Here is a 26,303-nt window from a genome sequence, read left to right as displayed (position 1 = left end):
GTTTCATATAAAACCAGTTAGGATCAACTTTCTTTCTTATCTCTGTGGCACATACTCCAAGCTCCAAAAAATTTCTATTTTTTTTCCAAAAAATTTCTAAATTGTCTATTCTCATTTGCCCTTTCATGTATTTTCATATATTTGCACATTAGGTTCCCTCTAACTGGAATTCTTCTCCCTCCATTGTTCATTGGGCAAAATTTGTATTTCCAGAGACTTTCCATTTCAACTTATCTATCCATCCACCCGTCCATCCATCCAACCATCCCATCCATTCAACTAACAGATGTTTTTGGAGTACCTGCTCCATGCCAGGCACTATGCCAGGTACTCTCATAGCATCCAGAGCCCATTTCTACTACAATACTCCTGTGATCATGACTGTTCTCTTTTCTGGCTCACTTGCTAGTTTCTGTGCTCCTTGAGGGCTATGGCCATATTTTTCATGTCTATATTCCTAGCAACTAGTGTTTAACAAATGGCATGCAATTATAAAAACTGTACCAGCACTGTGTACAAATGACACCAAGTTCTTGTCACAGATTCCAAATACACATTAATCATCAATCCCCAAATGACCCATAATACATATCAACTATCAACTAACGGCCACAATCAGAAGTTTTCTGCTGGTGTGATTTGAGAATTGATATTTTTATTAGGTGTTGTGCATTCCTGCTGGTTGTTTAAGTACTTAGAACATTTAATACTATTTTCTTAATTTAGATTTTTTAAACACCAGAATACCACCTTGCAGATTTTTAATACCTACACTGCCATGACTTTGCGACTCATTAAATCAAGAAGTTGTCAGGTGAGAAACAGCATATTATTCCAGCCAACACGTTTGCTATTGCTGTTATTTTGTTCCCATTTAAAGGCAGTACCAACAAATTATACCAAGTCATATACTGCTATTAATGTTCTTAATTGTAGTTTAGCACCAAACTCTAAACAGAGAAGGATAACATTTCACTAATCATTTTATTTATGACTAACTTCCTTGTTTACAGACCTGTGGAAATTATATTTGAAGAGCTGCCTATAAACATATGATCTCTTTAATAATTCCATTTGTAAATTATTTAGCATCTGCATCCCGCCGTTATGTAAGGACCATGTAGTTGTGCTAGCTCATTAAAACTGCATTACTTTCGACCCCAGAATTCACCAATGGGATTTTATTATAAACAAAATGAAATTTTGATTAGGCTTCTAAAAGAAGAGCTTGTCAAAGTAAATACTTGCTACACACATTGACATGTTATCACAGTGCTGAAAAACAGCAAGCTTTTAAGAGAACAATGATAATTAAGGTACAAATTTACTGAATCAAAGGAAGGGAAATTGTTGAAAATCATACAGTAAAAACACAAAACAACTCCTAAGTCTAAAAAATACCTGTAAACTGAAAAAGAGAACTTCTTACTTGCCATTCAGAAGCACAGAATTCATGAAATCAGAATGAGATTGAAAATCTAAAAGTCAATTTTCAAACTGACCAGCTTTTCTCCTTGTGGGCACAGCTAAATAAAGAGCTTTGCCAGTCCAAGACTGTCAAAGATTTGCTCAAGTGAGTCCCTTCCTTAAAAGAGAGTGTGAAAAATTTGTGTCCTTTCAATTTCACATAGGAGTCTGGAGGGTGCTCTGCTCTTTGACCTGCCCTGGGAAGAGATCTGTGCAGAAGTACCTTGAACTGTAGTACGTATCCAGGTTTCAAAGTCAAATCTCGAGTTACTGCAAATCGATCCCCGTCTGATTTTCCAAATACCATGGCTGATGGCGTGGCAGAGCAGAAAGTCTCATTTTTAACCATTCCTTCATTAGCCAACATCAACCAAACACTCATTTGATTCATTGGGTAATCAAAAGCTGGCTTCTCATAAAAGTTCTAATAGAAACAATACAGACAACACAGGAAGGCAATTTGATAAGCTTTGAAAACAAGAAAGGAATTTTCAGTTCATAATATGCAGGGCCATGTACCATTTTATTTCTAGGATAATACAGCTGAATCTCTAAATTATTATTATTATTATTTTTACTGTCACAAACCTTTCTTTCCTGATGATTTGACAACCGAAAATATTTTGCCACTGTGCATGTAATTTTATAAACACAGTAATAATGTGTTTGATGTCTTGGCTAGCCTTCCTAGTCTTTAAAAAAATACATATATCTAAATATTCTTGGGAAATAGTAGCATAGAGAGATAACAGAACAATGAAGTGCAAACCAGAAAAGTAAGTACAAACACTGAAACTTGTGTCACTTATAAAACTTAATGTTCCCATTTAAAGGCAGTCAAGCACTAAATCTTTGGGGGAAGTGAGAAGTTCTTGAATCCCATCTACTTTACAATCCTGTCTTCTTAGAGTTCAGACATAAGAAAGATACCTGGGGTAAAGTTGGGTTCACAATTGGGATGACCTGCTTTTGCTTCTCTGACAGGATGATGATGTCATCCAATGCCCACTGGTCGTAGCCCTCCCCTGAGAACACAGGCTGCCACCAGCGGAACCTGGTACAAGGGGTCTTAGCAGCAGCTGGGAGCTCCAGGTAGACGAATCTGCATAAAAGCAAATCATTTATGTTGGTAAGGGAAAAGCTGTGTTCCTCTCAGCAGCTGTTAAAATAACAAGAGTAGTAACAAGAGAAAGTTTAGTTTCGTTTGAGCTCTTGATTTTTTGAAAAGTTTCTAAGTTTGTTTTGTTGAAAGATTTATTTATTTGAGAGAGAGAGAGAGAGAGAGAGAGAGAGGGAAAGAGAGTGAGTGAGCATGCACACAAGCAGGGGGAAGGGGCAGAGGGAGAAGGAGAAGCAGATTCCCTACTGAGCAGGAAGCCTGATGTGGGGCTTGATTCCAGGACCCTGAGATCATGACCTGAGCTGAAGGCAGACTCTTAACCAACTGAGCTACCCAGGTGTCCCCCAAAATTTCCAAGTTTAGATCAATCAACAGGTTTAAAGTTGTTAAGTGCATTTAGTCCTGGTCATGTTTATTCCATTTGTTTTATTTTATTTTCAAAAAGTTTTATTTATTTATTCATGAGAGACACACAGAGAGAGGCAGAGACACAGGCAGAGGGAGAAGCAGGCTGCTCGCAGGGAGCCCATGGAGGACTCGATCCCAGGACCCAGGATCATGCCCTGAGCTGAAGGCAGATGCTCAACCACTAAGCCACCCAGGCATCCCATGTTTATTCCATTTCGAATTGTATCTTTTTGCAGCAAATATTTCTACTAAATTTGATTTACTGAACAGTCTTTTGATGACCACGACAATGGCATCACGTTTTTAAGAAATACCTCAAAAAACTGTTCCTTTGAATGTTATTACATTAAAATAGCATTAAAATTTTTCCCAAAGCAATTCTAACTGTGCATTAATATGCATTAATAACGAAATAGGAAAATCACCCATAATCTTCTCCACAGGGTTGACCTCTGTCAACATTTTGATGTATATCACGGAAGCATGTAATCTTTTACAGAGGTGAGATATACGTATAATTCGGTATCTGACAGTTTAAAATTTCATATTATATCATAAGCACATTCTCATGTCAGTATAATTATTTCTTAAGATCATTTTATTGTCTATGTATTTTCATGATACAGACATTGTTTATTTGACTTTTGTCATAAATAATTCTATAACGAAAATCTCTATGCTTAAAGCATTACCTATACCTCAGTTTATTTCTTTAGGTAAGATTCCTAGAAATGGAATTATTAGGTTGAAAAAACTACTCATGTTTAAGGCTCTTGCATTTTCCAAAATTTCCTCCTGGAAGAGTCATACGGTTTGCAGAAAGACATGAGAGCACCTGTCTTGCTGCTCCCATATGGAGAGAACACTGGTGTTATCATTAAAAAATGACCGCTAGACTGTTGAAAAATGCTATCTCTTTTATTGCAACAGAGGTTGGCTATTACTCATATTTTATTAAACCTCTAGATTTCCTCTTTTGTAACATCAAACTAATTTCTTTTACCCATTTTTAAAATTGGGATCTTAGTGGTGCTCTTGATAATCTGTATAAGCTCTTCAGAGGAACATCAATCCTCTGTTTCTCATATTGGCTGCAAATATTTTGTTTTGTTCTCTTTCACTGTTTTCTGTTTTCTTTGATAGAGATGTGTTACACATGTACGTAGTTTTATGTTGGCATGTAGTATATTTCTAGGTAAGTAGCCCTCTTCTCTGTTAATTCTTCCATTGAATTTGTGTTTAGGAAATTTAAATCTCACTTAATGTTTAAATCTTTAACCAGTCTTTAACAGTTTTTGATGGGGTAAGGTAATGACCTAAATGGATAATTTTCCCCCAGAGCCTGCCCATTTTTTTCTAACATTGCTTGATTGAATAACCATTTCTTTCTCATTGATAGTTCATGCATCTTTTTAAAAAAAAATTTCATTTATTTATTTGAAAGAGTGTGCACATGGGCATGAGAGAAAGTGAGAGACAGAGAGAGAGAGAGGAGAGAGAGCACGAGCAGGGGGAGAAGCAGAGAAAGCAGCAGACTCCCTGCTGAGCCGGGCTCTATCCCAGGACCTTGGGATCATGACTTGAGCTGAAGGCAGAAGCTTAACTGACCCAGCCATACAGGCGCCCCAGCATTCGTCTTTTCTTAATATACAAGTATTTACATGTATTTGAGTCAATTTCTATGTCATCCATTTGGCCTCATTGTTTGTTCTGTTTATCCATACACCATTTAAATGTGTTTTAATATCATATAGGGGGCAGCCCCGGTGGTGCAGCGGTTTGGCGCCTCCTGCAGCCTGGGGTGTGATCCTGGAGTCCCACATCGGGCTTCCTGCATGGAGCCTGCTTCTCCCTCTGCCTGTGTCTCTGCCTTTCTCTCTCTCTCTGAATAAATAAATAAATCTTTAAAAAAATAATATCATATAGGACATTCGTCTATTTTTTCCCCCCAGAAGGTTAAGCGATTTTTGCCAATTTATATTTCCAGATATAAAGTTCTCCCAAGAATACCACTAAGATTTTGACTGGAATTGCATGAAACAAATGAAGAGAGATCTTCATATCACAATATTTACTTTTCCTATCCAGAGACACTGTATTACTTTCCATTTATTTGTTTTCTTTTATATCTCTGAGGGAAGTTTTGAAGTTTCGTAGTTCTTTACAGAGATGCTCAGTATTTGTTTGCTAAAGTTATGCCTTATATTTACGTATTTGCCACTCTGAATGGGATTTTTTTTTCCTGATATCTCCCCACTCAAAATTTCCCAACCATTTTAGTGTCATAGAACTCTTTGAGAATGTGGTGAAATATTCTGGCCCTAAAGAAAAATTCCTATAAATAAAAATGGAATATTTCTGAAATTTGAAGAAGCTATTGAATTTTTGTTTGTCTACATAGTAATCTAGTCACTTTACTGGTTGTTGAATAATTTTCAGATTGACCATGATCATGTTTGGACAAAATAATCTGAATTATTTTAAATTGTTGTTTAAACTAGTTTGGCATCATTATCAATTCTCTTTCTCCTGTCCTGGTGGAAATCTCACCAGTTTCTGTCTCCTACACACCATTTCTGACATTCTCCCTGGATGGTATGTCTCTTGTTTTACCCAGCTGCCTCTCCTCTGGTTTCTGCCTCTCTCTGTGTCCCTTAGAGGAAATATTTTTAGTTCTGTCTGCATGACTCCTTGTGTTCTATTGTGGAAAGTTATGTCACCTTTAAGTGACTCAATGTTTTAAACCAACAAACTTAGCAACCTTGAAGTTAGCAAACAACTATATGGTAGACAGTATGTTCAAATATATTTAATTTGTAAGAATTGGATCTATATAGTCTTCAATAATATTTTCCTTCAATAAAAAAGGTCCAGCTGTAAAATGCAAAATAAGATGTTAAAACTTGAAATGGGTGATGGTCAACATATTAAGAAAAAACTCTGTTGGGACGTCTGGGTGGCTCAGTGGTTGAGCATCTGCATTCAGCTCAGGGCATGATCCAGGGTTCCTGGGATTGAGTCCTGCATCAGGCTCCCTGTGGGGAGCCTGCTTCTCCCTCTGCCTGTGTCTCTGCCACTCTCTTTGTGTCTCTTATGAATAAATAAATAAAATCTTAAAAAAAAGAAAAACTCTGTCTTTATGTGAAGGTGCAAATACTGAGATTATAAAATTGAATACTCTAAAAGTGATATCCCTGAATAGATTTTAATGGCACATATAAAACATAAAGTATAAATACAGAATTTCAAAATACTGCATAATCGTAAAATAACTAAATTTAAATATAGAAAAGTATGTGCATTGCCGGGTATAGGCATTAGTATTAAATATGAATCATTTCTCCAAATTCCTGAACCATCATTGTCTAAGACTTTTATTACATATACTCCTCATCCATGAAAATAAAGATAGGGATGGGCCAGGAAAAAATTTAGAAAAATCTGAGCTCTACAGATATTTTACCTAGAATTAGCTCTGGTGCTATCTGAAAACTTTTAATAAAATCTATTTTGCTGTTAAATCTAACCAATGAACATATATATTTATATGTTAATATATAAATGTGTATTTCTCTCTATACATAGAGTATGTGTGTGTATTCAAAAAACCTGCAAATGGGAAAAGTGAGCATGGGCTGTCCCTATATCATGGAGTTTCTGTGGGAACTCACAATTTTTCTTAAGTTCTTTAAGAATTCAGATATGAAAACAAATGCTTTTTGTTCTGAAACAAATGAAATTTTTATATGTGCAAGCGTTAATGACATTTTGGAAACAGTGCAATGAAAACATACTCTTTATCATTCCTGAAAACCACTGGAAGGCCATCAGAGGCGCTTACCTGGGTTTGCTGAAGTCTGAGAAGTACATTTCTGCCAGCAGGTGCCACTGGATGCCTCCATTGTTGCTGTACTGAAGGAGGACACCCTCCTCTCTGCTGTCTGGCTTGTTACACGCAGCACTCTCTCCACCAATCTGAATGTAGAACTGGACAAAGTCCACCCAAGAAGTGTCCAGATCCCAGCTCACCAGCTGTCTTTTCCCCGCCTTTCCAAAAGATAGAAGAATTACAAACTCAATCATCTGGGAGCTTGTTGGCATTTTGTTGTTTCAGTTTCAAGATCATACAAACATCCTAGCACCAGGTGGAAATGATTTTGTCCTCATTTAACGTTCAGAGGTGTGAGTTATGCCATTGAATTCTTTGCTCTGGAGGTGGCAACTGTTCCTGAATACATTTGATGAGTCTCTGCATCATTGATTCCCAGATCTAGTTATGAGACCCTTGGGAACTGCTAATTATAGAAAGAGTATTCAAGTCTTTAAAAATAAAGCAAAAATTAATTTTAATTAAAACACTCCCTATATTTGCTTTGTAAATTTCCTCCAGGCAGAGTAGTAGAGAAGAAAGACCATATATGTTGAAATCAGTTGGAGCTGGGTTGGAATTTCAGCCCATTATTCATGCTGTTCACTAGCTGCATGACCTTTCTGAGCTTTTATTTTCCTCAAAGGTATAATATGGGTAATAAAACCTCCCTTATAGGGTGCTGTGACAATTAGATGAAATACAAGTTGCATGTAATTTGCCTAGCACGTGGCAAGCCTCTCCCGAGATACCCCTCACCCCCTCCTCCCTGGGAATTAAAGTGAAACTGGCAAAATAGAAACTTCTAGTCAAAAAGAAAGAGTACTCATGTCTCTGAGGTTCCTAGTCTCTCTGTCTCTGCCTCCTTCTTGGAAACAGGTTTGGAGGGATCATTTCAATATGTTCTTGTGACTAGGAAATGGTCTCTGTGTTTTTAAAAAATATTTTATTATTTGAGAGAGAGAGAGAGTTAGAGAAAGCGAAAATGCACAGAGGGAGAGGGACAGGGAGAAGCAGACTCCCCACTGAGCAGAGAGCCCACAGCGGGGCTCGATCCCAGGACCCTGAGATCATGACCCGAGCTCAAGGTAGATGCTTAACCCACTGAGCCACCCAGGTGCCCCTCTTTAAAAATGTGAAGAATTTCTTCAAATCCAGCAACTTGCTTCCTTTGCTCAGTGCGTCCCCTACATGTCACAGTCCTGTTGTGAAGTACTAGATTCAAATTGACAAGTTTTATCATCAGTCCTGTTGTGAGTAAATGGGTTCATGCTAATGGGATGGAAAAAAGGTTTGCTCGTGTGATTTTCCCACCCAAACAGATACTGCCAAGGCTAATCTACAGACTGCACTGAATTGGTCTTGGAAACCTCCCAAGGAGTTCAATTAAAAGTCAGGAAGAAAAATTGAGATAGGATACATAGTATAGAGAAAAACACCCCTCACACTTATAATTTAAACACTTCTCTAATCCACTAAGTTAATTAAGAAGGGGTTTCAGTTATTAGAAGACACAGGGGAAATATTTGGGGATAATTAAAACAGTACACTGTTACTGATAAATCTAAAGCCAATTAAAGAGATTCCAAAATAAATGAGGGTGCCAGAGAAATGAGAACTGAAGTTAAATCCTGAGTCAGGAACTTACTCTTTGGAACTCTCAATTTTAAGTACATATTGAGAAAATCTTAAAAGTAATACACATTTTTAATGTGTTATGTGTGCTTTTGATTTTTCTTTTTGTTGATCTGAGATACTATAAGTGAGAAACACCTCAGAGGTTATTATAAGCTGGCCTAGAATTTTCATGCCTCAGGATCATTACAGGAAGACCACTTTTAAGAAGAAAACCTACAGAACCTAGCTAGTTAATTCCAATCCAGCAAACATCTATGAAGAATTTGGCACATGGAAATGAGCCAGAAGGATAAAAATCTAGGGTGAGGAGAATTATAAAAATCCAATTATCACAATTAGCTGGTTGGAATGATTGGTCTATTGTGAAATTCACAGAGCAGTGTTGTTTTTCCAGGAGACCACGGTGTTGGTTGACAAAGGTTTTGAAAGTGTTTTGTGGGATTTTTTAAGTGGTGGAAAATATCATACGAATGCTTAGTTTGGCATTGAAGATGTTTTTTTTTTTTTTTCCCCAGAGAATAGCACAAATCATTTTCTTTTGTTCAATGACCTGAAATGCTGAACATTGCTTGAAAGGGAGATAAAAAAGAAAAAAGGAAATGGCTCACAGCGAACTTTTTGTCAGAATTTAGAATTTGATGTAACACATGCTTTGCACTTTTTCTATTCTACTATGATGAATGTATTTACGTGTGTATGTGTAGACATATATACATGTGTAACGTGCGCACGCATGTGTGTTGGGAGTAATAGGTTACAGATCTCCTCGGTCTTGGAATGTGAAAAATACTCTCCTATTTCCCCCCAACATTCTAGGTCAAAATGGCTCAGTTCTTTAAGGGTTTAGATAAAATAAAACACGTTTAAGGGTAATGCCTTCAGAATCTGGAGACTTTTTATAATACTATCTCTAAAACTATTAAAATCTTTAATCAAAATGCCACTAGAAAAATAATTCTACTCTATTTGAAAATAACCATTTCTTTAGAACTTCTTGTTTTTCAATTTTCTTTCATTTGTTTATTCATTCCTTTCTTCAGTAATAATTTTTGGGTGCCAATTACACCAGGTACGATACCACAAACTCGAAAGGAGAATTCACCAGTATGTGTAGTGATCATAATGACAATTAGGGCTGCAGACCAAATTTTATTCTTCGTTGAGTCCCATTTGGTCATATAACCATCTATCAATTATCTAATCTATTCCATCTCAAAGGAACTAACCGACTTGTAAATGCCTACCGCATGGCATGCATATTTCTAAGTTCAACATCTTATCTAGAGTTCAGCTCAGTTAGTAGGACTCAGCATCTTGCTGGGTACTATGAGAATAAAAATCAAAATTTGACTTATTTATGTACAAAACACAAAAGAGTGAGAAATTCAAAGAAAGGGGAGATTCGTGTAGTTTGCCATTATCTCACAAAGCTCCATGGAGCAGCAGGATTTGAGCAAGGCGTTACAAGGTAGAAGGCATCATGGTCGGCAGTGGAGAGTAAGCAAAGATAGGGAAACTGGCAAAACTTGGGACCTGGAGGAGATATTTCTGTTTGGAGCAGGGGCGTGACATTTCAGAAAAGAAAATAAGTTGTATAGTTAGGGCAGCAGTACTCGAGAGCATCCTGAATGTCTGTGATAGAAGAGGGACAGGATAGAGCACATTTTGGGTTTAAAGTAGTTTGCAAAAGGTGGTGGATGTGCAGAGCTGTTCCTCTGGGTTACTGCCTCTGCGGGCAGGGGCTGCCAACCTGTGTGCGCCATCTCTCTGCTCAAGGAGTGAGTATATGACTCTGGGTAGGCCAGTCCGAGTACACCATTCCCCAGGACCCTGGGATAGGCCAATCAGAAACCTTTTTCTACAGAGTTGCTCAGAAAGCTCTGTGGCCCTGGCACCACTCTCATAATGACAGCTGGCCTGAAAACAGAGGAGAGAGGTCTGTGGGCATTTGAGTTTCTGGTTCCAGATAATCTCTGAGGCCAGTTTCATCTAAGCCCTCTTGTGTTTTGATGATACTAACCGAATTATCTCCTTTTTTGCTTAAGCTAGTTTTTTCTCACTTTGAATTCAAAACAGATCTCCTTGATATAAGAGAAAAAAGGGGAAAAATGCCCCTCGGATATTCTGACAAAAACTTAGGGAGAAAGCTGGATTGAGAGGGGAAGAGAATGGTTCTACTTTTGAAAGACTGATTTTAAGTTAGTGGCAGGGCATACACATGGAAATATCTAATGATACCAATTTTAAATATGTTCTTATAAAATGTAATTGTGATAGTTAACTTACTGAGCTATTTCTATGTGCCCAACACTATTCTTTATCCTTTACCTTCATTAACCCACCTATCCTCCCCAAATTCCACTTAACAATACAGAAAACTGAGATACAGAAAGATGTTTTATGTCTGCAAGATGAACCAGCTAATGAGTTTTGGAGCTTAGGCACAGATTCAGGTAGCTTTATGATTGAGATAATCTTGAATTAAAGTTATATACATATTAACATGTAACCTTCCTATGTGTAAAGTATTTGTGTGTACACATACATGTTTACTGGGGTGTCTGGTAAATATTGGTCAAGGATTCATAATCTTGTTTTAAAACTGATGCTTCTGGGAGACATAATTTCCCCATTTCTGAACAATTATACAGTGTATCCTGATCTATGCAATGTACACTGGTCACTTGTGGACAATTATCTCTAACCATAATGACCAGTGGATGTTCAATGTCAATGGATAGGAAATATCATCAGATGGAATTCATCCCTGATTTTCTATCATTCTCTATCTTGTTTGCTTGCTGATTCTTTGTTCTGCACCTGCATCAAAACAAAACCTGTACCTATTTTTGCATTTGCATAAATTAACTTATTTTGGATTTCAGCCCAGATTCCACAACATATGAACCCTACAGTATATCACCCACATCTGCGTGTTTGTTATGTGATGTAGACTGGGACATTTCCAGTTGTCCTAGAATTGATGGCTATCATCCTTGCTGGAAAGAAGTGGTTTTAAGGATCTTACATTCTAAAGAGAGCTATTAATAAGCAGGGTTAGACATATAGCTCATGGGGGAGAAGTGGACCTGCTCCCACTCTAGTCCTTTTGAGGACTAAATAAAGAGATGAATTGGGGGGTTGGGGAGAGAAAATAATGTCCTGCCTATATGGTAGCAAGGGAGGAGGGGAAGGTAGTTCGCCCTTCCCCGTTGCTAACCAAGCAGCAGGGGCTGGGCATGTTCAGTAGTAGACGAGAATCAGTCTTAGAGATTCCCAGTGGCACTCTAGGCCCTCAGTGGGGTCTATGGACCTTTCTGCCCAACCTAGTGCTGCCTCTAGTGAAGGTGAAGTGCAAGAAAAACTTCTCCACTGTCTCTGTATGGACTTCATGTTTGTGTGCTCCCAAATCCATATGTGGAAAGCCTAACCCTTAAAGGGATGGTATGATGAGGTGGGGTCTTTATCACGTTATGAAGGTGGAGCCCTCATGCTGGTATTTGGTGCCTGCTTCTTCTCCTTGTGCCTCGACCATGCGAGGATACAATGAGAAGACGGTCATCTATAAACCAGCGAGCAGACCCTCATCAAACACTGAATCTGCTGGTGCCATAATCTTGGCCACCAGACTGAGCTGACATAAGACATGAGATGTCTGCCCAACATGGACAGGTAGTTCCAGGGAACAGCTCTGCACATCCCCAAACCCCACCATCACCCCTCCTTCCTCCAGTCATATTCTTGAGATTAACGGATTGATAAATGCAACAAACACTTATAGAAGTGCTTTCTAGGTGTTTGGCACTGTTCTACGTGATTTAGAAGTACTAACTCATTTACTCTGCATCACGAGCCTAATGAAGTAGAATATTCTGGTCTCCACTGTACAGATGAAGAAGCCAATTCATACAGAGGTGAAGGGATTTGCTCAAAGTCACGCAGCTAGGGAGTGGCAGGGACTGCAGCAGGCAGTTGTTGCTCTTAACTTCTAGGCTTCCCCTTTGCCACCATTCCTCACTCTTCACCCACAGGTCACACGCTCATGCACCTCCAATGCTGGGGTCAGAAGACACCAAGTCCCTGTCCCACTCAAAGACGCTCAAGACATAAGCCCGGCAGGAAAGGAAGATGATGAAATTTAAATCAGGTACAAGAAGGGCAGGAATTTTCAACTGCCCTAACCTGGGTTTGTAGTAACCAAAAACAATCATCAAGCTATAAGTTTCCCAAATAGAGTTCAGCGACAGGAATCTGACAAAAGAATTTAACAGTCAGCAGTGTGTGTGTATGTGTGTGTGTGTGGGAAACTCTCATGTTTGTACCTTCTGAGCGCAGACTGCTCCATAAATCCGTCACATATTGAAATAGCCATTGCCCTGATCACGTATTCCCCTACGTGAGTTGCACCTTTGTCGTCACTTATCCCCAGCTCTTACCTTGCTGAAATACAGAGATGATCCAGATGAGATGACCCCACACCCTTGTTCTGGTTTTACAATTTCTCCCCCGATGACTTCTTGCCAGTCAGACTCCCAACCATTCTGGTTCTCAAAGTCTGACATAATCGTGGAAGGAAGAGCAGCTTCTGGGTGGCACTCGGTGCCTTGGTATCCCTGGTCGCACCTATGAGAGTGGAAGGGCCAAGTAGACAAGTCACAGTCCCTTCTGTGAAAGCCATGGCTGTGTCCCTGCAACATTTCCCATGTCTCCCTTCTGCTCAGACCTTAGCATTCACACTAGATTTGTCTCTACAGTGCCAATCTGTGTGTGTGCTCGGAATGATCTTCAGTGTTTGACACCGAAAAGAAGAAAGGACAGAATCCTTTTCTTAAAAGAAATCTGGCTGTAACAGCAGACCTGAGGCACCAAATAGTAATGAAGGAGGACATGGGGGTGTGTGTGTGTGTGCATGTGTTGGGGGCAAGGGGGGGGGGAAGAGTGGGATCCTCTTGAAAGTCACATAGAAATGCTTGTCTGCTCATCCATCATGTAGCTCTGGCCCTGTTTTATAGCTCCTCCTTCTGATTAAATTACGTCTCTTTTAGAGTCTTTAAGCATTCGAGTGCATTCCTACCTCATCCTCATTAGCGATAACTGCTTCTCCCCCTGCCCACAACCTTGAGCTTCTGGCAGGGTGCGGGAAGCAGCTGTCTGACATGCGCTTTAGGACCATCAGGGGCAGAAGGGAAACAACAGCAAGGCTCTCTTTAACCACCGAAGAGGACTTTGGCATTAATTAATAAACTCTGAAGTTTATACCAGGGAGGCCTCATCTTGAGGTTAGATTTTGAAGCTTAGGATATACATCTTTACGACTTTACTGAAATGTAACAGCATCTTTTATATCTAAAATAAGAACAGAAAGGGGAATGGCTTCCTTTTGGCTCTTTCTTCATCAGTGTGTCCATGCCACTCTGATGACAGCTGCGGTGTCATCCCTCTGACCACAAGTCCTGAGAAGGAGACAATCAGCCACAGGTGGCGGGGTACATACCTGCACACGCCGTGGTCACAGGAGCCGTGCCCGCTGCACATGTTTGGACACTGCTGCCCAATGTAAATGTTGTCCAAAGCCCACTCGTCCTGGGCTGTGTAGTAGCTTTGACTCCAGCGGAAGCGGGTGGCACTGGACCTACGGACAAGGAATGGTAGCAAAAACAATATTTTAAGTGACATGTGACAGCACAAAGAATGTCAGAGTTCAGACTCTTTCAGATAACTAACTTTCTGGAATTTGCATTTAGCTGCCATTTTCTTTGGTAGTTGAAAGCCTGTCTACTCAATTATAAGCTGATTCAACAATTTTACCATGATGAAAAGTCTAGAAAGAAATCTGTGCTTTGGATATATACCTCAATCTTAATTCAATTTGCGACACTTTAAAGAGAAACAAAAATATAAGATTTCTTTTGTTGTTACACAGAGGTTTCATGCCAGGAAGAATAAAAAGAAAGGAAAAAAGAAAGAATATTAAAAAAATAAAGATATATACAAAAGAGCCTCTCTTCCACAGAGGAAAATGTGAGGTGTTTCAGTTATGGTAATGTAATTTCTTCCAAAAAATAAACAGTAATTATTGGAAAACTTCCAGTGAGCTATCAGTATAAAACAAAAGTTTTGTTTGGGGGTATTGTTTTGGGATTGAGGGGCATGTTACAATGTACTATAAGAAGAACATGTTCTATAAGTGAGAACATCTGAGTGCTAAATTATGCTTATTATTTCTGAAACATTAACTTGGGTAGGTTTCATGGACAAGCTGATTCTAAGTGGAAACAAAAAGTTAAACAGTCCATTACACACAGAAATATGTAGGACCTGGATTCATCTAAACCAGATAGAAAGTCTAAAGAAGAAGATATTTTGAGAGCAATGTTCAGAAAGTTTCCATCTTCTGACAGTCACAAAAAATTCTTTTCAAATCACATCATATTTTTTGCTTCTAGAAATGTTCAGGGCGTGTGATCAGTTCTTTTTGGTCAAAGTGCAAAACAAAACAAAAAGGATTTGCAGACTTAATGTGCATGCTCAGTACCGTTGATTAAACCTTCCTCAAGCACACTGTCTACACATACACTTGACCTTAACTGCTCTGAAAAAAATCTCTTAATGTCTACTGTATCAATTATCCACATAGTAAATACTCCCCAAGTATGTACCAGATTGTTAAAATCCAGACTAAGCCTTTATTGTTTATTTTACCAATGATCTGTGGCTAATATGTTGCATTTTAATTCCTAGTAGGATCATTCCAGGATTCACTGAGATGTGTCCAGTAGACACGGGTTTGCTGCATATCAGTGCTCGTCATGATACGTGCAATGACACAGATACACCTCCGCTACGGTAATAGTCTATATGTGAAATCTAATAGTCACCACAATTGTCATAGCCTCATTAATAAGAAATGGTTATAGAAGATCCTACAAAGTAGGTACAGAGTTTTAGAGCATAGAGCCCTACAAAGAAGAAGCAAATTAAAGTTTCATATCTCAGTGTCATGCAAAGGAAAGATGACTATATTCTTTTAGGACTGATGATAATCTGAGTCAAGTCTGAGGTCACAGGCATCTAGATTGTGAGCTCTTTTGGCGACAAGGCCATCTTTTATTTCAATAGTTGGCACAGGAACAGAAAAAAGTAGGTGTACCAAAAGAGACTGCTAAAAAATGAGTCAATGAGCAGATGAACAAGCCAGGAAAGGGCAGCCTTTTTCTGACTTCTGCAGGTAATGGGAGTAATGAAATGTGCTGGGACTCTGGGGACTTGACCCCTTGGACCCTAGCTTTGCAATTTATCAGCTGTGTGACCTTTAGTGAGAAATTTAAGCCTTCAGGCTTTCTAGTTACTCACCTCTCAAATAAAAGGATTGGGCAAACCAATTTCTAAGATCCCTTCTAGCTCATAAATTTAGTGATTGTTCTGGGGTTGTTGACTGAGGGGGATAGTTTATTTTCTATATAGTCACATGCCTACATGAAACCCATGGCATACATTATTTTGAAGTTTTGATATTTCAAACATTAAAATGGGGTTGGAGGGTTTCAGAAATCTGTCCTAGATTTCCCAGTTTATTTATGTTTCTGAATAGTCACACATAAACACATTCTGAATTTTTTTACTAAGCAAATTAGTCCTTACATACATCTTGCAAACTCTTGAGAAAGATATTTCCTTAAGACAAAAAGATTAAAGTGTATTTTTCGAAGTAAAATTACAATCCATGGTTTAATGTGCTGATCTTAATTAACAGAAAAGGAAGCAAAAAGAGGTTGAATATTGGCTTCGTTTTTAGTGAGAAAAAAAATTAGTTGTGTGAGCAATCTCCAGGTGGTCACACATGAGAACACAAGGTGTGATCTCACTGATTTGCAGCTGCATCACTGCTAAATATTGCCCTCAATACAAATATTTAATTTGCCAGCCCTCCCAGGCCCCAAGATCTAAGCATTCTTAGAAGGAAAATCTTGTGCACTCTGCATTGGGTCTCAAAATGGGACCACTGGTGGGTGGATCATGAAATGAAGTTGACTTGCATTTAAAACCCAAACTCTATGGATTCCCCAAAGCAACAAAACTTGTCAGTCTTGTCTTGATTTGATTTTTTTCCCATATAAACTTCTAGACTGAATTAAAATAGCACTGAGTTATCTCTTGATAGTTCGGTATCAAGGTATCAAGGCTGAGGAATCAAGGTAAATGAAGGCTGACTAAATTGTATTTTCCACCTTCAAAGTTGCTGTAATTACATTTACCCAATTATTTTGAAACTCATTCAGTCATTAGGTGTAGATTTGTTTATGAAGTCAGCAACTGACAGCTGTTTGGGTCTCATTAGGCCCTGTTCTTATGTAAATGTCTCTCATAAAAACAAAATTAATTTTCATTGGGTAACAAATTTCAGTTCATATACGATATAATTTCTCCAAGCAGGTGTATATATAGTCAATATTTCCACTCTAAGTTGTCCTATCTGGCATATTTTCCAAAGCTAACAGATCTTTGATAATGTGGGAACCACATTTGCTTGTGTGTATTCAATTTAGAGTTGTATATGTGTGAATCAAAGCAGCAGAACAAAGATTTGCCAAAAGGAAAACTGCTTCAAACTAAACTGCACTCCCTTTTCCCTAGTGCTCGAGATTAACATGGTATTTGCAAAAGTTTGAAATTAATATAATAAATAAAGTTATCAAGAATGCCAGGGACAAATAATGCACTTTATCCTTATAGCAGAGCTTTAAAAAAGCATTATAAATCCCAAAACAATGATAATAACCAGATGAACACTATTATTTTTGACATGTAGCAATAATGTTTAGTTTAAGGATTGGCAGGAATGTGAAAAGAAAATATCTGATTGGGTTGTTTTGTTTTTAAAAAAATATTTTTACTTTCTTTACCCAGGGCTTTGAAGACAATTTGGAAAAGCAGAGTTCAATTATTCACTTACATGGGCTTAAAGGCAAATGGCTGCAGGAATAATCTAGTAGATATGGAGGCACATTGAATTAAAATTCTACTTAATTCCCCAACATTTAATGAGTATCCAACTTGCGGCAGGCAGTGATGGAACTGAGATGGTTAAGGGTCAAATAGATATCCTCTTAACTGTCTAATAAACACTGATGAGAATTGATCTTTTCTATACTAAAATGAAAGTATACTCTACTAAACTAAACTATAACTAAACTAAACTATACTAAAGTATATTAAAACTTTACTAAACTTTCAACCCAGTAGTACTATCTTTAAAGCTGGGAAAAAATAATGCAACATACAATTTGAATGTCAAAGTTTTTTTTTTTTTTAATGAAGGACAGTATTTTTTGGAAACTGCCTAAACTATATTAATTAAGGATAATAGTTTAGAGGTGCCTGGATGGCTCAGTTGGTTGTATCTGACTTCGGCTTAAGTCATGATCCCAAGGTCCTGGGATTGAGCGACACCTTGAGCTCCCTGCTCAGTGGGGAGTCTGCTTCTCCCTCTGCCCCTGCTTGTGTGTTCTCTCTCTCTCAAATAAACAAATAAATAAAATCTTTTAAAAAAAGAATAATAGTTTATAACATTTCTGGGGATGAAAAGATTTCTCTAAGATATACTATCTCTAAGATACACTTACCATCAGAGTTTTGAAATAGTGCCCCACATGTCAATAAATAAAAACCTGGGGCAGCCTGGGTGACTCGTGGTTTAGCGCCGCCTTCAGCCCAGAGCATGATCCTGGAGACCCAGGATCAAGTCCCACATCGGGTTCCCCGCAGGGAGCCTGCTTCTCCCTCTGCCTGTGTCTCTGCCTCTCTCTCTCTCTGTGTGTTTCTCATGAATAAATAAATAAAATCTTTAAAAAAAAAAAAAAGATTTTATTTCTTTATTCATGAGATACACACAGAGAGAGATAGAGAGAGGCAAAGACACAGGCAGAGGGAGAAGCAGGCTCCATGCAGGGAGCCCGATGTGGGACTCGATCCCGGGACTCCAGGGTCACTCCCTGGGCCGAAGGCAGGGGCCAAACCGCTGAGCCACCCAGGGATTCCCCAAGAAATAAAATCTTAAAAAAAAAAACCAAACCTACATTTTTAAATAATGAGGGTGATACACTTAATGGTGAAATAATCAAAAGGAAAAACCTCAATAGCTTTACAGTAAGTATGATGACTATTTCAATTGTTTGATCTGTTGCTTTTTTATAATTGTGATAGATATGCTTGGAATATCATTGATATTAAATACAAATCTTGATTATATTCTCAGCAGTAGACAGAAAAAAAGTAGGATGTTGGAGAAAGTAGCAACAAAGCATTAACAGTATCCAGGAAATGGCTCACAGTTGGATATAAAAAAATCTGTGGAAATCAAATTTCAAGCATTTTATTCCAACTGACATAATGATGAATCCTTAAAAATAATCAAGGAGGCATTCTTCTATAATTCAGTAATTCAATCTTTCACTAAAGGACATAGAATAATAATTCTGGGTTGTTATCTAACCAATTGTTTTTGTGTACAGCCTAACTTTCATGTAAAATAATCTAAGAAAGGTTTATTTAGTAATTTTCTCTTTACAAAAGGGCTCTTAGAAGGCTGATGCCACAGAAAAATAGAATTGTCTCTTTCATGCTTTTTCTACTATATACATCACAGAATCTTAGAATTCCTGAACTGAGAGTGACTTTTAAGATCTAATTAAACTTCTTCATTCTACTCATAAGAAATCAGACTTGAAGAGGTTGTGAATGGTTAAAAAAGTGTGATTAATTAATCACTGGTAAGGATATACTGAGAACTCAGGCCTCAGCATATTTCTAGTTCAAGGTTCTTTCTTGGGCAAGTTTATCCTATCCCAGGGCTTCAAACAGTACTCATGGTATTCAACTCTTCAACTTAAACTTCTTTTCTGAGCTCCAGATGCTTAGTCCAGTTGGCTTCTTGAGATTTCTGCTTGGATAGTTTATCTCAAACTCCAACTCACAAAAACAGAATGCTTCATTGCCTGCTCCAAATCCTTCCATCTCTGGGCTTTCCCACCTCGGCCAGTGGCACAACCATCCAAAAATTTCCGTAGGCCTGGGATTTACAAACTGTTTTTGATTCTTCCTTTCCTACCACAGCTCTCATCTAGTGCACCAGCAAACCCCATTTGATTAAGATATATTTCACAAATGATGGCTCTTGTCATGTGTTACAATCATACTCCAAACCAACTAAACATCGATTGCCTGGAAACCCCTAACTTGACTCCCTGTCTTCACTCTTTCTCCTACAATCTATTCCTCACAAGGTTCCCAGAGCGATCAATCTAATGCAAAATTATGTAATATTTAGGGAAAAATGTGTTTTCCTCTTAAACATTATCAAATATTTAACTTTCTCCCTAATTGCTGAGGCTTTAGCTTCTTGAGGATGATTTTTACTGTTACTGAAAAAATGTGAATAGAAAAAAGAAGTGTGTATTAAGCTTTTGAAATAAGAAGTAGGGCTTTGGAGCTAGAAAAGAGCCTTGAAATCCAAATTGTCTTGGCATAGGAGATTTTGGATTTCTGTATCCTTCCCTTCTACATATGTCAAACCTAAAGGAACTGGCTTATTGAGTTGGGCAAAAACAGAGATCAGAAAAAGCTAGGATACAGATGGTATTACACTAAGTGAAGTAAGTCAGGTTGAGAAAGGCAAATACCACAAGATTTCACGATTCACTCATGGAATCTGTAATATAAAACAAATGAATAAGCAAACAAAAAACAGAATCAGACCTGATGGTTGCCCCAGAGAGGGAGTTGACGGTGGAGGATGGTCAAAATGGGCAAAGGTGAATGGGAGCTACAGTTTTCCATTTAGGGAATGAGTAAGTCACGGGAATAAAAGGCACAGCATAGGAAATATGGTCAACGGCACTGCAATAGTGCTGTATGGTGACATACAATAGCTACACTTGTGGTGAGCATAGCACAAGGTATAGAGTTGTCAAATCACTAAGTCATGTACCTGAGACTCATGTAATATTATGTGTCAACCATACTAAAATGAAAAAAAGTAGGACACTTTGGATATCAAATTTTCAAATTGAACTTCAATAAAAAATATATTAAAGAAAGGAAAAAATTTTCATTAGCTCTATTTTTCAAATATCCTCAGTAAAAAAGAAAGATCTGGGTCTTTTGATGACAAAGAAAATTCATCTTTCCATTATGCCTAACTCTTCTTTGCATTCAAGGCACGCTAACAGAGAGAGTAAAAGTTAAAGTCATAATTTTATCTACAGATGTCATCTCTCACCAAGTTTTCTGGGGAAGAAGCACTATGACTCTTCGCCACTGCATGAACTCACTGGCGTGGTAAATACTTGCCGATGTGAATTCTTGACAACTTGGCATACTTGGAAGACATTCCTGAAAGAGAGGAAGGCAAAAATTAAACTCGGCTTCTGTTCCTCCTGGGACAACATATTGACTCACTCATCATAAGTGAAAAAGACCTTAGAGAAATCTAATGTCATAATCTTAACTATTTGCAACATGGATGTAATCCATGAGATTTCCTTCTGTGAAGCTGAAACACTTAGGAAATAATGGAAACAAGTGCCATCATAAAATTAAATGTTTTTTAATTCTCACATAAAAACGGAAATGGATTAGGATCCATTTTTTTTGACCTGTTATCACAACACTGGCATTTGGTAAAATTATTTTATTCACTGTGCTATTTATGCATTTATTGCAATGTTAGATCACTGTGTATACAGAATTACATTTTATCCTAAGAAGTACATTTTACCCATTGTCATGCAATGATGATCTATGTCTGTCTCTTTTCTTTCTTTCTCTTTCTTTCTTTCTTTCTTTCTTTCTTTCTTTCTTTCTTTCTTTCTCTCTCTCTCTCTCTCTCTCTCTCTCTCTCTTTCTTTTCAAAGACAAGAGATGCCAGATTCTATGGTCTATTTGACAGGTAAAGAAAAAGAAAGGAACAGATGAATATATGCTATAGGGAGAGAAGAAAGAGAGGAAGGAGGAAGGCATTTAGAAAGGTATGGAGAGTCAGAGAAAATTTATGGAGGAAGAGGGTTAGAGGAAATAATATTCAAAACACCATCCCAGAGTATCCAGTCCTGAAGTTATTTCCATTTCTTTTTTTAATTTTCAATTACTCTTTAGCATCTCAAAGTGCAGAATGTGGAATCCTTGTTGCTGACTTTACGTCAATGCTAAGTTACAAATAACATGGTTCCTTTTCAACCAAACCTAAACTTTTGGAATTGTAATTCTCTGCCTCCTATGTAAAAAGAAGGAGCCTACTTATCACAAGGTAAATTCAAGATGGACTTACCTCTTGGACCAGGTGCCAGGTGAGGCCGTGGTTGGTGGAGTACTCCAGTTTCACCTGGTTGTCCATGTGCGGAGTGTATTTCTGGCCACAGCCCATCACCAAACTGAACTGAATCATATAGGATGCTCCTATCTGCATTGATTGTGTTTCCACATAGCGCATACTTGAGGCAAGTTTAGAATCTCCTGTGAAACTGAAAGACAGAGGGGGGAATCAGATTAAAAACAGTGATGTATTTAAGGAAAAATTAAGCTCTTCATTTCATATCATACACCAAAATAATTTCACTTACTTATATCTTGCCAAGCTCGAGAATGGATTGTAGTCAATCTAACAAATGTAATTTAAAACAATCTGCCTATTAAAGAAGCATTTTTTAAGTTAATACCTAGAGTTGTCAAATATATTTGAAAATGTGTACTCACTCATATTTTGTTCATGAGTGTAAATCCTTTGGCTCATTTTTTTTTCATTTGGCTCATTAATTTCACTTCTTAGAATCTATCCAAAGGAAATAATCCTAAATTCAAGTAAAGTTTTATAAAGTATGATATTGCAAGTCTACTTATAATAGTAATTGGTAACCATTTCAATGTCAAACCACAGGGAAAATGGAATACTTAAGTAAACTGGTATTGCCACAAGACAGATCATCTATATTTCAAATATTTATGAAGGTAATGTGATCAAGTTAACATGCTTATGAGACAATAAATTTTTAAAAATCCACAAAATGATGCATAAAGGAAATTCACCAGAATGCTTGCAGTGGCTATGTTTCGTGGTGGGAAACTAGATAGTGTACAACTTTTCTTTTGTTTTTCTGATTTTTCAAATAGTGTTCAATGCTTAGGCATTAACTACTGAAAACATCATAATGTAGTTTTAATGACTGTGCCTCAAGTCAGTAAAATTTTACTGGGTCCCAGTTGACTACTATGTAATTATAAACTGTTTGAAGACAGGCACAATTACTTTTTTTAGAGCAACCTGCTCAAGGAATTTATAATCCATCAGAGGAGGTTAAAATATGGGCACATTTTCACTGTGGTTAATATGGATCAATGTAAACATTCCCAGAGTTAACTACACTGGGGCTTGTCTGCCACAATACTTGGTACTACTCTTGTGAAGCAGGGCCAGTACCAGGAACAGCAGTATTTCCTATTAGTCTGGAGGCTGAGCTGACATAGATCAAGGGAATGATGCAAAAATTTGTGAAATCTTTGAGGCATTTAATACTTGTTCTTAATTGTCGCTTGCTGAATCAGCAAAATAAGGAGTAGTCTGCCTTGCTTCTTGAAGTCATTAAAATGTCATTTAAAGATGGAACACTGTCCATATAGAGAGGATCATCTTGGGCTTGGGGTCAAGGTTATAAAATGCAAGAAGCTTTTTCCTAACTATGACTAATTACTCTTTAACAATTTTTAATTAAGTTTTTACACTTGAACAACAAATAAAGGAATAAAATGTTTGAGAGCCTCAAATTCTGCTTTAGCTGAATGATCAATAAAAGGAAGTGTCATATTTATAATTGTTGGTGTTACACATCCAATGCTTACAACTTGTTTATCGTTAATAATAAAGATGTCCAACCGTTGTTGAGTCTAGGCCATATCCTCAGACTGTGCGAAGCACAATACCCACATCATCATCCCTAGTTCCATCCTTACAATAACTGAAATAGGAATAATACCACTCGTCAACAAGTTGGGAAATGGGCATAGTAAATGGTAGAGACTCAGTGTGTGAACTCAGCTCTCCATGACTCTAAAACCCCTCAACAATACACAATCTCTCCTTCTCTTGCTATAAGATAGAGAGGAAAACACTGCAGTTTTGAATAACTTTTATATACAGTCATTTAAAAATAATTACTTTCAGTTACCATGTGATGATACTTTGGTATTAGAGATATAAACCCATGATTGCTGCTGTGTGACATAGTGCATAGGATGCATTTTAGCAAACACAAAGCTGCAGAATGCAATTTTTACCAATATTGCAAAATAAAAGAATCAACATAGAAGAAAAACTCTAGTAAACTCTACAGGCACAAACTTGTCCATATAAATTCCAGAGTCTTTTAAGTAAGCAAAAAAAGTCCTGACTGCTTTCTCCATGAGAAATAAATGTTGCTTTTAACTTTAAGGGTTAAATGCTTTTTCTAGTGCCCTTTATGAGAAATATAGTTAGGGGGAGCCAACTAATTAGTTATTTAAATTGCTTACTTTAAAGGGATACTATCCATCCTGGGCATCTGGGAAAAAAATCACCCAACAGTGCCAAGCAGCACAGTTTGTAATTCACGGAGAGACACTAGAACTTTCTCACTCATGTCTGCACAGTATTTCCCCACCCCAGCATTTCTGAAATAATTTAAGATTATTTTCACAATCAGCTCCTTGTAAATTCCTCCCTTCAGAGATGGTTTTAATTCAAAGAGAAAACATTTAATTCAAAGAGAAAGAGAAAGAAATGCTATGTTTTGTAAATACTGCCCAAGCCTAACTTTTGCATGGTTACAATCAACCATGAATCTAGTTTAAGACAGTGAGTATTCAAACCTGAGAAGGATGTGCTCTGTGAGCTACCCTCACCATAACAGCTTTGGTGCCAAGACACCAAGAAGAAAACAACATAAAAATGATATAAAAGGACAAGAGTCTCAGACACCTGACTGGCTCAGTCAGGGTGTGATCTTGATCTTGGGGTTGTGATTTTGAGTCCCATACAGAGTGTAGAGATTACTTAAAAAAATAAAATGTAAAATGTAAAAAAAAAAGAAAAAGGACAAGAGTCTATATGAAGTCTGTTAAACAGTGATAATAAATTTCTTACTTAACACAAATATCTATTCCATCAGTAGTTTTGTCTTTTCTTGTTTTTGTTGTAAGGTAGAGCTGAATGTACTTCTAACCAAAACATCTGCCATACTTTATGGTACCATATGATATATCTTGATACCTTTTTAAAATTTAAATTCAGTTAGCCAACATATAGTACATCATTAGTTTCAGATGTAGAGTTCAGTATAACATCCAGTGCTCATCACATCATGTGCCCTCTTTAATGCTCATTACCCAATTACCCCATCCTCCCACCCACCTCCCCTCCAGCAACCCTCAATTTGTTTCCTAGAGTTAAGAGTTTCTCATTGTTTGTTTCTCTCTCTGATACTTTCCATTCAGTTTTCCCTCCCTTCCCCGTGATCCTCTGTGCTGTTTCTTCTATTCCTCATATAAATGAAACTATATGATAATTGTCTTTCTCCGATTGACTTATTTTTCTCAGCAAAATACTCTCCATTTCCAACCATGTCGATATAAATAATAAGTTTTCATTATTTCTGATGGCTGAATAATATTCCATGTGGTATAGAGAGGAATCTTCTTTATCCATTCATGTGTCAATGGACATCTCAGCTCTTTCTATAATTTGGCTTTTGTGGATATTGCTGCTATAAACATCAGGGTGCAGGTGCTCCTTTGGATCATTATATGTGTATTTTTGGGGTAAATACCTAGTAGCACAATTGCTGGGTAGAGTAGGGTAGCTCTATTTTTAACTTCTTGAAGAACCTCTATATTGTTTTCCAGAGTGGCTGTATACCAGCTTGCATTCCCACCAAGAGTGTAAGAGCATTCTTCTTTCTCTGCATCCTTGCCAACATCTATTTCCTGGCTTGTTAATTTTAGCCTTTCTGACTGGTATGAGGTGCTAATTCATTGTGGTTTTGATTTGTATTTCCCTGATAGCAAATGGTGTTCAGCATTTTTTCATGTGTCTGTTGGCCATTTGTATGTCTTCTTCGGGTAAATGTCTGTTCCTATCATCTGCCTCATTTCCATAGTGTAGTAGTGGTTATGTTCACCTCACCTATTCTGATAACTTAATCAGAAGAAAAATAACAAGAAAAACACAGACATCTATACCTTAAAATCTTGACCATTCATAGTACAAGTTCACTCAGTTGTTTGTGAGTTATCCAAGGCTGGCTGCAAGCCACTGATATTAGGTCACCTTTTCCCCTCCTAAGTACACTGATGTTCTTACTCAGCTGGGGTTTTAGAGGTGAGAATTTCACATTCTTTAATTGATAAAACTACTCCTCTTTGCTGCTTGTTTAAGTCAAGATAGGTTCATAAAGGCAAAACTGAAGCTGAACTTCTCTGTTAGAATCAGAGAAATGAAAAAGAATAGTCCACATCAGCCTTCTGGGGAGAAATTCTAGAGACAGAATGCATTGGTAATCAGGATGCTTAATTTCATTCATGTTGATTTGCAAGAATGCCTCACAAAGAAAGCAACAGTAAAAAAAGCTCCTGCATGTAATTACAAGATTTAGTGAGAGAATGGGGATAATTCTTTCAACTAGGACAATCATCCCTGCATCTCCTTAAAGCACTCAGAACCTATGCACCTCACAGAAGCACATAGTATTGTTGCAGGACATTGTGGCTTTCCAACAGCTA

At 37.6% G+C, this 26,303-nt stretch overlaps 1 protein-coding gene across 2 annotated transcripts in view; it reads right to left on the bottom strand.

Annotated features, from left to right (window-relative positions):
* RELN (reelin) overlaps nt 1–26,303 on the bottom strand; it is a 492,310-nt gene that overhangs the window by 109,081 nt on the left and 356,926 nt on the right. For both annotated transcript variants that reach the window (XR_007403524.1, XM_025449216.2), the window contains exons 21-27: nt 21,826–22,018; nt 20,779–20,891; nt 13,996–14,133; nt 12,938–13,124; nt 6,837–7,042; nt 2,398–2,569; nt 1,691–1,891 (exon numbers count right to left, since the gene is read on the bottom strand). Coding sequence is in view for 1 of the 2 variants with exons in the window: in XM_025449216.2 (XP_025305001.1) it covers nt 1,691–1,891; nt 2,398–2,569; nt 6,837–7,042; nt 12,938–13,124; nt 13,996–14,133; nt 20,779–20,891; nt 21,826–22,018 (1,210 nt within the window). In the remaining variant the exon portion in view is untranslated. The remainder of the gene's footprint in view (nt 1–1,690; nt 1,892–2,397; nt 2,570–6,836; nt 7,043–12,937; nt 13,125–13,995; nt 14,134–20,778; nt 20,892–21,825; nt 22,019–26,303) is intronic.

This window comes from Canis lupus, chromosome 18 (genome assembly GCF_003254725.2).
Source record: "Canis lupus dingo isolate Sandy chromosome 18, ASM325472v2, whole genome shotgun sequence".
In the NCBI taxonomy this organism is placed as follows: Eukaryota; Metazoa; Chordata; class Mammalia; order Carnivora; family Canidae; genus Canis; species Canis lupus.
The sequence above is the reverse complement of the archived record's forward strand: the minus strand, read 5'-3'. Positions and strand labels throughout refer to the sequence as shown.